Source organism: Hyperolius riggenbachi, chromosome 4 (genome assembly GCF_040937935.1).
Source record: "Hyperolius riggenbachi isolate aHypRig1 chromosome 4, aHypRig1.pri, whole genome shotgun sequence".
Classification (NCBI taxonomy): domain Eukaryota; kingdom Metazoa; phylum Chordata; class Amphibia; order Anura; family Hyperoliidae; genus Hyperolius; species Hyperolius riggenbachi.
In genome coordinates this window covers 275,780,710-275,793,097 of record NC_090649.1, presented here as the reverse complement: position 1 = coordinate 275,793,097, position 12,388 = coordinate 275,780,710, and the positions used below count along the sequence as shown (strand labels likewise).

The window sequence follows — 12,388 nt, the reverse complement described above, 5'->3', positions numbered from 1 at the left end:
ATCGAGGCGATCGATGCAAGAACTAGTGATGCTACTTGTGAAGTGCTGGGTAGCACTGGGTATAATGCAGCAGATAATGTTGATGTGGAATGTAATGTTCTAAATGTCAATATGTGTAAGATGGATAATGCTGATGTCATATGTGTTGTGCTACATAATGCTGTGTGTCAGGTGGACACTCCGTCGGCTGCAGGAGTAACCAGCCGGGCTCGCTGGGCTGCAGCAGATGGAGTGCCCACTGAAGGGGCAGACGGCACCAGGCCAGATCTTTCCCCTTCAGATGTTTTTAAGACCAAATGTGATGTGATTCATGATGTGTATAATGTGGGCACTCCCTCAGCTGCAGTGGTAACCCGCAGTGCTAGCGGGTCTACAGCAGAGGGACTGTCCACCGAAGTGGCAAATGTTGCGGGGTCAGCCACATCCAATTCGGAACCTGGCCCGGAGGGCCCAGGAGCCTCTCCGTTTGCAGCCTTCCTGGAATGTGTGACAGGCAGCACTGAGCTCTCTGGGGCGGTTCGATTTGACAGCAGCCTGGAAGAGCTCAGGGGGCTAGCCAGCAGGTCACCAGCTGGGAGGGGCGGGCTGAGAGGGTCCTGGGAAGTTATTCCCTCTGAGCTGTCTGAAGTGGAGGAGACAGACCGGCAGATAATCGTTCCCCAAAGGGACCGAGAGATAGGTCCTGCCACTATAGAGAGAGTGCGTGTAGCGACTGTGGGGACCCTTCCCCAGATGCAGCACTGTCTTTATGGTCACGAATTCACGGTCGTCACTGACACGCATTCCCCTGGTTGGTTACGTCAGGTTGCCAAGGGCAACGACACATTGCAGCAACCTGACCTAGCTTTCCAGTCGTGTAGCTTGGAGCTAACTGACAGGTGGGGAACCCTCCTGAGGATGCTAAAGGGTTTCCCCACCCGGCCAGGCCGTCAATGTAGGCTTTGGCAGGATGATTCGTTAGAATCACCTGCCAGCGCTATCGGGAAGGGGAGCAATCATGGGAATGCTGATGGGCTGTCCCGTCAAGCAGAACCAACAGTGTAGGTGCTGGCAGGATGATCTGGGAAGATCATCTGCCTTGCACCAAGTTAACGGCGGAGGTGTGGAGATATATTGAGGTGCTGATGATATTAAGGATAACAGGAACATATTTCCTTCATTTTTTGACTGTAACATATGGGATTGTCTGTTAGCCAGTCTTCCTGGAATTCCGTATAAAGTGTAAATTACCTATCATTGTCTGCTTCTAATGAGGAAACCCTTAATTAGACAGTTGCTGTGAAGCCTATACAGGTGGTCAGACCATGTTGTCTGAATAATGCCTCAGATGTGTATTGGGCTTGGGAGTAATTGGTCACCTGGCCAGAGTAAACTGAAGTCTGTCTAATGTAATTCTGTATGTAGATGTCCATTACCTCTGCCCCATTGTCCAGCAGGGGAAACTGTGTCTACTGCTAATTACCTGCCAATTGAGGAAGAATAGGCTGGTCGGCATGGCTTTTGAGTCTGGTGTCAGCCATTGGGACAAGGCAAGCCTGCTAGAGTCTTGGGGGCAGGGGGAAGCTGACACCTGAATGTTTGAAATGTATTTGACAGCCTACTGGAAATTATTGAAGAGGTGAAGTCCTTTTGATACCATTTTCTACCTGTGGAAATTGAATTATTGGTGGAGTTGAAAAGCCTCATTTAACAATCTCTTGATGTAAAGACATTGTAACCTGGGGAAATTGGGCTAAGGAAGTCTTTTGTTGGGTGTGTGGACTATAGTGGATGTTGGATCTCTGGAAATCCAATTATGACTGAGGATGTAATTAAATCCAGCTTCCCCCCCGTCCACACAGGCTTACAGCCTCGAGGCGAATATTTCATTATAAAAACCAGGGGACAGCTACCTCAAAGCAGTTCTCTTCTGACGGTAGTGGCAGCCGGTCTCCTGGCCCAAGCTAGTGAACTCCTGGTCTCGCCAGACTGTGTCCGTCCACACCAAAGTCCACGATTCTTCTATCGGGATCCCTTTATTTTGGTAAGCAAAATCGCTTTGTGTGTTATCTTTGTACATTTTATCTTGTAACTATTTTTACTTGTTTTTTTTTGTAATCTCTTTGTATATCTTCAGTTTTGCACTGTTCTATGTTTTTCTAGAATATTAAATTATTATTTAATAAGTTTGACTTCTGCCGTACTAAACTAACCCTCATAGCCTAGAAGAGACTGAAGTGTAACCGTGTATAAGTTCATGCCTAATTGTACGCTTGAGCAACACTACCGTAGGAAATTGTAATTGCATTGTGTGTGGGGGCGTTTGTCATACGTTGGCCTAAGCGCGCAGCTGACCCAACGTACGAACAACGCCAGTGCGAGTAGCTAACAGTATCGTTCGGAACGACTGTTAGTGGGTCTTTGCTTCACGACAGTGTAAGATTGCAACTGTGTGTGTGTGTGGGTGCGTGGCGTTCCCGTATTTGGCCTAAGCGCAAAGCTGACCCAAATACGAAAACGCGGAGTGCGCGCTGAGGACTCGACAGCAGAGTGGAAGTGTCTAGCAACGCTAGTGGTGGCAGTGAGAGGTGTTTTGAGGGGTTCCAGCCTTGTTTGTAGCTTAAATAAGGCTGTTCCCCGCTTAATCTGGTCAAACCCGCAGTCGGGAACCGTATACGCAGGCGTGCCGCGGGCCGGTTCCTGACAGTCATGATCCCTACTACCAAAGTGAGCTATACATCACAACTTCCCCCAAAATATCGCAGTACCCAGCAATGGAATAAAGGAGTTTTTATGGAAAGGTGGATTTGAGTACTGTTGGATTTGAGTACTGTGTTCATGCAGGACATGGCGAATGTTACTGTGGTTTCAATGAGAAAGATGGTGGGCCGGCAGAGTAGATCCCAGGGGTTGGTGCACTATGTGCCTTATTAACAAACTGTAAATCAGAAGGATTTGTACTTAATACTTTTGAAGGTATATTCTTATACACTGGTTGGTTAAATTGACATACTCTTACTTCTATGTGTTACTTGCTTTTCACTGAGCCATTGTTACTTGTCTTTGCCCTTGGCTTGGCTTTGTGGTACTAGTAGGAAGGGGTTAAATTGCGCCTTGTTAATATAAAGCTGCTTTGCTTCTGCATTTTTGTAAATTACGGTATATTTCCAATGTGTATGTTATGTTTGTATTCTGTTTTTTATTTCTTTGTGATTTGCAAATAAAAATTAAATTGTTAAAAAAGAAAGAAAGAATTGAATAAGGCGACAGTCCCATTTACTGACAAATTAAAGCTTTTCTTAAACAGTCTGGTACTAATTTAGCAATTCTTTTTTTTTGTTTTGTTAATCTTGATGGCAATTTTGTATATGCCTATGCTATATGCAATTTTGTATATGCCTATGCTATATTCAGCAGCAACAAGAGGAAGGCAGCACCCACCAGAAAAACAGGGAGATGTGCTTAGGTCAATGACCCAGGAAGGTTTGAAGAATGAAGATAGCAACAACTTGAAAAGGACAAGTCCTCAAAACAATTAACTTACTGTATTAATAAATCATGATTCAAGCATAATCACATAGGATAGACTAGACACATTAGCACCCTCTCTTTTTCAAGCCCATCAAGCCATCTGTAATACAAGCATAGCGATAGAAACATATTTACACAAAGTGTATATCTGAAGGCTTGACGGGCTTAAAAAAGAGAGAATGATCCTCTCAAAACTTACAGTATGTACATATACTTGAATCATGATATCACTTTCAAGAGAGTGCTGGGACCTTCTCAAGTTGTCCCTATGCTGTATTCTGAGTATTGTTATAGCAACCCACTTGCATCTTTGCTGGAATTCAGAGACTTGTAGGAATCACCCAAAACCACATACCATCTTCTTTCAACAATTTTTCCTGCTGCAGTTTTAGTTTCACTTCCTCTATAGCCTTCTCAGTGGCCTCTTCACGGGCTTTGGCTAGAGTGTTTTGTTTTGCCTCTTCAAGGTATGGCAACATCAGCACAGACATGTCAAAGACCTGGAAGATATATCCTTTACAAATAAATACAAATAAATCCCTCTGGCGTGTCCCCTGGCCACAGAAAGTCTCACATGTCCCCTGGCTACAGAACGGCACATGCTTTTTTACTCCGCCTGCACCGCAATTGCTCTTGCCTGAGTTGCAGCCTTATCTCTATGATGCCTGTAGTGATGCACATGATGAGAGGCGCCACTAGATGGTGTCTTAGAAATGAGACTGTGGCTAAGAAAAGAGGAATCTCACATGGCTAGGCTGCAATTCAGGCTAGAGGGATCTGGGAAAAAAGCACGTGCCGTTCTGGACCCGGGGGACACGTGAGCCGTTCTGTGGCCGGGGGACACATGCCAGAGGGATACAGGCATCAGGTATGCATGCCGCTCATATCTGGGAGGTGGGGAAGGGCAGGGGGTGCGGGCCACACAGCCATCAGTGTTTACTGAATACACCCACACTCTACACTCTTTCACACACACTCTATCACACATAACAGCATGCGTAAAAATAATCAGCAATGATATGATCATCCGCGCTGTACATAGATTTCCTATAAAAAAGCAAGCTACATGTGGCATCAGTATACATTTTAATTACCCTTCCAGAGTATTTTTTGGCTATTAGGTGGCACACAGTGGTTTTTCCTGAAGATTCTGGTCCCAAAACAGCAACCTTACAAGGTGGCTGAGGCATAGGAGGAAGTAGGAATGGACGAGGATTTTGCATGAAGTTTCTAAGAGATTCTTCAGAGGACATTAGATACAGTTTATCTAGAAAACTAAACAAAAAAGAATCAGAATAATTAAATGTTATGACATAATTAGACAAATAATATTGGAAAAAAAAAATAGTTAGACCATGTAGAGGTCCAAGGATAGGGTTTTTTAGGGAGTATCACAGGCCTGAAGTGGACAACCATTCTTTTCTGTACTTTCATGTGTCTTCATGGATTTTGGAAAGTGTTATGCAGTCCACTAAGGGTTTTAACTGTTCATGTTTCCCTGCCTTTCATGGGTACTAGAAGTACAGCCAGAATCATTGTCATCAATAAATATTGTTATTATACAAAGACTTATTCCTGTGCATATATAATAAATGTCTTTTTAAAAATAATTGTATGGCTGCACATTATTTAAATTATAATGTAATTCCAGACAGACTCTGATTACTTGTTATACAGCATTCCCTACAAATTCCCATTCTTGGACCACTACATGGTCTAACTTTTCTTTCTAACAGTAATTTGAGTATTTTGTACTTTTCAGGGGGGTAAGAACATTGTTATACAATTTCAGTTGTCAACAGGACCTCTAGTATAGTTCTCCTTCTTTATAATTAAACAAGATTGATAAATGAGAAGGTGTAAGCTGTGACTCACCTAACAGCAAACTCAGGTAATCCTTTTTTTATATATCCTTCTTTCAGTGCTACTGGGCATAGAGTTCCCCACCTGCTCCTGCGCCACCTGTATCTTGGAGCGATCATACGGTATGCTGACAGCGTCCTCAGGAGCTCCTCCTGTAAAATAATATTTTTGTTTAGATTGGACTTTTGAACTATCCTTTGTTTACAGTAATACAAGATACTGATTTTCAAGTTCGTTGAAAGATTCATAATGGTCAGCCTGTTCTGAGGTTAACCCAGGATCTCTACTTATTCAAGGGACCTCTACAAGATGTTTGTACAATAAGTCCTAACCACTGACCCTGGCTCCAGTGATTAAAAGTAATAATAGCAATAGCAAACTGTTTTAAAGGGAGAGGGTGGTCACACCAAATATTGATTTGAGGTTTTTTTTTTTTGGGGGGGGGGGGGGGCGGCTGTGGGGGTGTTTATTTAAAAAAGTGAAAAAAATTGAAAGTATCTTCATTGTCACATTTTTGTATGAAAAAAACCTTATGCCTAAAACTTTTGTACAGTTCTATATTTGTATTTCGAATGGGTAAGTTATTTGCTTTGACTTTGGATTTAAAATATGGGACTGTAATTATTCATTCTAAGGGTAAAGTATAGTGTTCATATTACTCACACCATCCACCCCTTCCAGTGACTCTTCTTCCTCTGGGTTGTATAGTTTCATTACAACAGCTCCATGGCGCAGACCCAAAAATTCAAGGCGGGACATCACAGACTGCAACACATAAAAATACAATGTAACCTACAAAATGCAAAGTCATACAAATGTGTAAGTATCAATTAATAGCATTATTGTTAAAGTGAACCTATCAGGCTTACAATCTAAAGTGAATACTTTAGATTATAAGCGTCCGGCAGGGCCCTCCCCAACTTGATTATGCAATCTCACTGTCTGACACTCCCCATGCGGACTAGGAAAGACTCTTTTTACCAAAGGCATTGAACTACATTTGCATGATCTGGTTTTGTTGTGAGTCCCTAGGTACTGTATGTCCTCCCTTGTATGTCAACCCATTTATCTATTGTGCAGCAGCGCTGCACACAATAAATAAGTAAATAAATAAATCAGTTAAATTCCAAGTCTGCACATATTCTTTCCTTCATAGCACAATAATACTAGTAATCGTATTTGACCTTAAAAGTTATGTTTCACTGGTAAAAAGCTTCTCTATTTGCCTCTTCTTTAACAAGGGGCTTTGCCTAAGCAAAACATAAATACATAAACAGAAAAAGAAATCAGGGTTTGCCTTATGAAAGCACTGTGGGAGAGAACTGTTACTTGGAACATATACATTATGCATGTGGTGGGAGAAAGCACAGGCATAAGGCACAGTCTAAGGGCCCTTTTCCACTTGCAAGCACGATCGCAATTGCGCAATCTGTTTTTTTCCACTATCTGCACTTAAATCACAGCCGCCAGGAACATAGCGCTATCGCGACGAGAATCGCGTTAGCGCTATGTTCCTGAATCGCAAGGGATTGCGATTCAGCAAAATACGAATCGCAAACAAAGCAGGATAGTGGAAAATGAGCACCGAGCTTTACATTTTATTGCAGTGCTCTAGAGATTGGCAAAACGTCTTCAATCCGCTTTTTGAATCAGATCGAAGCCAGTGGAAAATGGCCCTTAGTCCTACAAGCAAAACCAAGATGGCTGCCTACATTATGAGGGAGTCATAAAATTAGTATTTTGTGCTTGTGTATGAGAGGTTATTTTTGACAAATGTGATTTTACTCTTCTCTAAAACAGTAAAAGTCCACTTTCAGAATTATTTAAAGAGGAACTGTCGTGAAAAATCTTAAATTTTAAAACACATACAAATAAAAAGTACATTTCTCCCAGAGTAAAATGAGCCATAAATTACTTTTCTCCTACGTTGCTGTCACCTACAGTAAGTAGTAGAAATCTGACATTACCGACAGGTTTTGGGCTAGTCCATCTCTCCATAGGTGATTGTCAGCATGGCCTTTATTCTTTATAAAGACATTCCCTGAAAAACATTTATACAAAGGTGCTGACCAGCCTCCCTGCTCACTATTTTGGCAGTTGGACGGAGCAACTGCCATTCACTAAGTGCTTTTAAAAATAAAGAAAACCCCGAGAACCCCCCTATGAGAAGATGGGCTAATCCAAAATCTGTTGGTAATGACAGATTTCTACTTCTTATTGTAAGTGACAGGAACATAGGAGAAAAGTAATGTATGGTTCATTTTACTCTGGGAGAAATGTACTTCTTATTTGTATGTGTTTTAAATGTTAAGATTTTCACGACAGTTCCTCTTTAAGCTTATAGTCCTAAAAACTCTCTATGGACACTTTTACCCAGACCACACAGTGGTCAACCACACTAAAAAGTTTATTATGAATTTAAATAGCATGGAACTAACTGTGGTTATGGAGCGATGTACTGCATGTTCATGTGAGAGAGGTACGTGATAGAGAAGGCTATTAATCAACCAAGAGAGTTGTGCTTCTAAACTGAAGTGGAGCAAATGCTGGGGCACAAGAACATATGCAGAAATATTAACACAAAATAAAATGAAAGCAGGAGCATATTTAATTCTATTTGTTAATTCCATAGTGCTAAGTATTACGGTAAGTAACAGTGAAAAACTTACAACAAATAATTCTTCTATCTTCTTATTTCCATCGAGTTCTATTAGACATTGAGGGTCATGATCAATCATCAGATCCTAAAACACAACAAGCAAAATACATAAACAAAATATTACTTGCCCAACATTTTCTTGTAGTTAAAACAACAATAGGGCGGTAGACACACTATGAACGCTTTCTGAGAGCTTTTCTGGCCATCAGCGATTTCAAAGTGTTTTATAAAAAAAATGCTCCCATTGACTTGCATTAAAATTGTGGTAAAATCGCTGCGATTTTTAAAAATAGTTTGGAAAGCTCTAATGGTCAGAAAAGCACTCAGAAAGCGCTCATAGTTTGTCTACAGCCTAAAGGCTCAGTTCAATAATGTTTTTGTCCTGGTCTTCATTTGAATGTCTTGCGTTTATTTGTGTAGAAGCTCCCTCATTAAATGATGTCCAATAAATTACTTTTAATGTACTAGACACTTTCTACACCAGAGCTTGATAATGCTGTATAGCCTCCATATTCTTACAAAGATTTAGTCTGTGCTTTTCCCCTTGCAGTCTGAATAGCACGATGATGCAATCCACAGAACAGCTCTGGCTCAGTACAGAAGCATCCTATCCTTCCTACAACCAGAAACACCCCTAAAAGCAAGGCACTAAACAGAGTCCTGTCAATCACTGCCCTTAGTTCCTGTTCAGTAAATGCAGCTGCTCATCCTGCTCAAAATGTGTAGTCAGTCAGACAAACATGGATGGTCCCAAGACCTTATATATTCTGTTACAGTGTGAAGAGGATAGCACTCTTGTCTTGCAGTGTTGGGGCCCCGGTTCAAATACAAGCCAGGGCAATGTCTGCTAGGTGTTTGTATGTTCTCCCCGTCTCTGCGTTGGATTCTTCCGGGCACTCCGGTTTCCTCCCACATACCACGTTAATTGGCTTAGTTTTTAAATGGCCCTAGGCTACAATAGACATATGACAAGGGTAGGGATTAGATTGTGAGCTCCTCTGAGGGACAAGACTCTATATACTCTGTAAAGTACTGCAGAAGATGCTGGCGCTATATAAATACAAAATAATAATGTATTCAGCAGCATACCATTCTGTAGTATACAGGGGCGTGGCCCATTTTTTCATATACTTAGGTTTGGGGCATGCCACAGCACTGTGCCTCTACACAAGCAGCTTGAAGAGTCTACCTTTCACAAGCAGTTGTACTATGCAAACTGAACTGATATCAGGTCTTCACAGCAGTTCTGATTCCAGCGCATTTGGCGTGAAACGGCCGTAAGGCTATCTGTGCTCAGCACCCACCATCACTACACCACCACTACACTACGTCACTACAAAATCATGGTATGTTTCTATATGATGTCTACAAACGAATAACGTGATGTTTCACTTTGATGATTATGCATGCTGCACATTGGACATCTAGGTTTACTACTCTCTGGAATAAAGCTTTAGCAGCAGTGCTGATCTCCCTCCCTTCTTTTGTTATGTTATACTGATCTGCTATATCAGAGCACACTGAAAGCACCAGAGCTAATAGAAGTTGTGTGCATACTGCTCCATCCTTTATACTGACAGTGCCTACTGTAGTGCCGACTCTTTGCTCTCAACACTGTGGAACTTAGTATACAATAAGCACACTTCTACAGTTAGAACTTACATGACATGAGGTCATGATGACACCTTTCCCTTGGACTGCACATAGCTTAATTGGCTCTGAAAAATGTATACATGTTCACTTTTCAAGTGATTTTTTTCATAATTTAATGTTATGAAAAAGTTTTTTTTTCCATCTCAATTTGCAGCCAGCTATAAACTTCCAATCCTGGATGAGGCTGCAATTACAATTATTTGCAAGCATGGACTCTGTAGTGTCATTGAGAAGTATAGATGGCTTACAGACTTCCTATCTTGGTCTCTCTGTGTGAAGGGAGTAGGAATTCAGACATTTCCCTTACAGTACACGTATTACCACAGCACCGCATCAGTTGGGTTCCGGAATTAGCCAGCCTACCCGGCACCCCTCCCCAATGCCTAACACTAACACCTCTAGGAGGCACCTAATCTTAACTCTACCAATTCATAGAACTTCAGTGACATCTGATATCTTCCTGCTCATACCCAGTCAGTCTGAAATACTGCCGCTTTATGTTTACCTCTATAGGACGTAGTAAAGTTTCCTTGTAAAGATGTATACGTTCCTCAGCATTTTCCGGTATATCTTCCGGTCTGCACACAAGCTGGTCCAAAATTTCTTTTAAGTTCTCAGTTTCTTCACCCTAGATAAATAAATGAATGACCACCTTAATCTTAAGATTTGTATGTAGAGTCCCACTACTTGTCAGAAGTAGCTGTGCCATATTCTATGCTCTTGCGATAACAGATTAATATAATGTCAACCTATCTTTGTTCACCTTTACAGTTCAAACTAAGCTTTGAATATTGTACAATCAGTCTGCACTATTTGTTTTGCTAGATTTATAGTGTTACCTCCTCTTCTAGCTCTTCCTCCTCTTCTTCTTCTTCTCCATCCTCTTCCCCTTCCTGATATTTCTTTTTCTTCTCCCTATAAGCAGGATCCCAATACTCACGCTGATAAACTGACCCTGTGCCTGGATCTTGTTTTTGTCCAGTAAGTCTTTTGATGAGATCCTTATCTGGACACTTCAGGGAAAAACACAATAAATTAGTACGCTACAAAGACCCATACATGTTTGAAATAATGGTCACCCAAAACAATAATTTTTCTTCATACAAAAACTATTTTTGTTTTTCATCCAGGGGGACAGGGTAGGATATGTATGCAGTATGCAGCTAAAACCAGTGGTGATACAACAATAGTAATCAAGCATGGACTTCCAGTACACCTTATGGCTAATGATCTGTTAGCCATGAGCTGTATGTAACTTGCAATCTATGGCTCTGTATGATTAAACCTGTTCCTGTGCTATACACTGACAATAAGATGTACAGAGGCGCCAAAAGAATAAAAATTAAGCTAAAACGTTAAAATATTCAGGTGGCGGTGGTGGACCGGTCACTCCAAAAAGGACACGAAATTGTCGCTTGAATGAAAGACAATTTAATCACATACTCCACGAACAAATCGCAACGTGTTTCACGGGCACAATCCCGCTTCATCAGGCATTAAACAAACGGAGTATCACATTAAAAGTGACAGAGATGGAGGCATGTCAGAGAGCTATGTATGTATGATTGTGTTATAAGTATAAATAGTAGCAGTGAAGCATAATAAAAGTATATATGTTGGATACGGGTGGGGATTAGTAGTTGACATATTCTAGATGAGTAAGGGAGAATTTGTATAGTGAGGGAGTGTAAATCCTGGGAGTAGTGCATTAAGGTATATATTGGTAGCTCTGAAGCAATTTTTCTTCCTTTCGAGCAAAGTTGTATAGAGGGTAGTATTATAACAACTATAGTGTAGTTATCAATTGTGTAGACCAAGATGATTGGTAAACATAGTGAAGCGGGGTGATATAGTATAGCTAAGTGAAGGAGGATGCATGAAGCAGGGACACACTAGTGGGGAGGAAAGATGCAGGGAGGGAGACATGGATCAAACTGAAACAGTGAAACAAGAGTAAAAAGCAACTTACCGGCTATAAGTCCAAAACACGCTTGGCACCTCTGTGCTGTTGTGCCAGCGTGGGACCCATTATATAGCCGTAGGACGTCTAATTGCGAGGTTGGGCTGGGTGGTGGTCATCATGGGAACCGGGGAGGCTAATGACCAATAGGGGCCTTGTTCCCTATTCCCCCGCACAGTCCTGGCACCTGCCCATAACTTGTATGGCGCATTGCGGTCAATTAACTTCCGCATATGCGCAATGTGCACACATGATTCCCCACCATCCACACAGCACACGTCATCACGCTCACACATGTGCCCTAGCCTTAGACGGCAGGACGCTCTGAGTGCACCGCCCCTTCAAGTCTGCCGCTCAGCCTAAACGCGGCTTCCCAGTCGCAATGAGCGACTTCAATCATTTCTTCCCCGCCCACCACACACCTCTATTGGTCATTAGCCTCCCCGGTTCCCATGACGACCACCATCCCGGCCCAACCTCGCAATTAGACGTCCTACGGCTATATAATGGGTCCCACGCTGGCACAACATCACAGAGGTGCCAAGCGTGTTTTGGACTTATAGCCGGTAAGTTGTTTTTTACTCTTGTTTCACTGTTTCAGTTTGATCCATGTCTCCCTCTCAGCATTTTTCCTCCCCACTAGTGTGTCCCTGCTTCATGCATCCTCCTTCACTTAGCTATACTATATCACCCCGCTTCACTATATTTACCAATCATCTTGGTCTACACAATTGATAACTACA

At 42.0% G+C, this 12,388-nt stretch overlaps 1 protein-coding gene across 3 annotated transcripts in view; it reads right to left on the bottom strand.

Annotated features, from left to right (window-relative positions):
* The window catches only part of AK9 (adenylate kinase 9), a 178,397-nt gene that overhangs the window by 106,993 nt on the left and 59,016 nt on the right, over positions 1 to 12,388 (bottom strand). For all 3 annotated transcript variants that reach the window (XM_068231284.1, XM_068231285.1, XM_068231286.1), the window contains exons 7-13: positions 10,525 to 10,698; positions 10,191 to 10,313; positions 8,043 to 8,117; positions 6,037 to 6,138; positions 5,386 to 5,525; positions 4,605 to 4,785; positions 3,866 to 4,010 (exon numbers count right to left, since the gene is read on the bottom strand). In XM_068231284.1, coding sequence (XP_068087385.1) covers positions 3,866 to 4,010; positions 4,605 to 4,785; positions 5,386 to 5,525; positions 6,037 to 6,138; positions 8,043 to 8,117; positions 10,191 to 10,313; positions 10,525 to 10,698 — 940 coding nt within the window. The remainder of the gene's footprint in view (positions 1 to 3,865; positions 4,011 to 4,604; positions 4,786 to 5,385; positions 5,526 to 6,036; positions 6,139 to 8,042; positions 8,118 to 10,190; positions 10,314 to 10,524; positions 10,699 to 12,388) is intronic.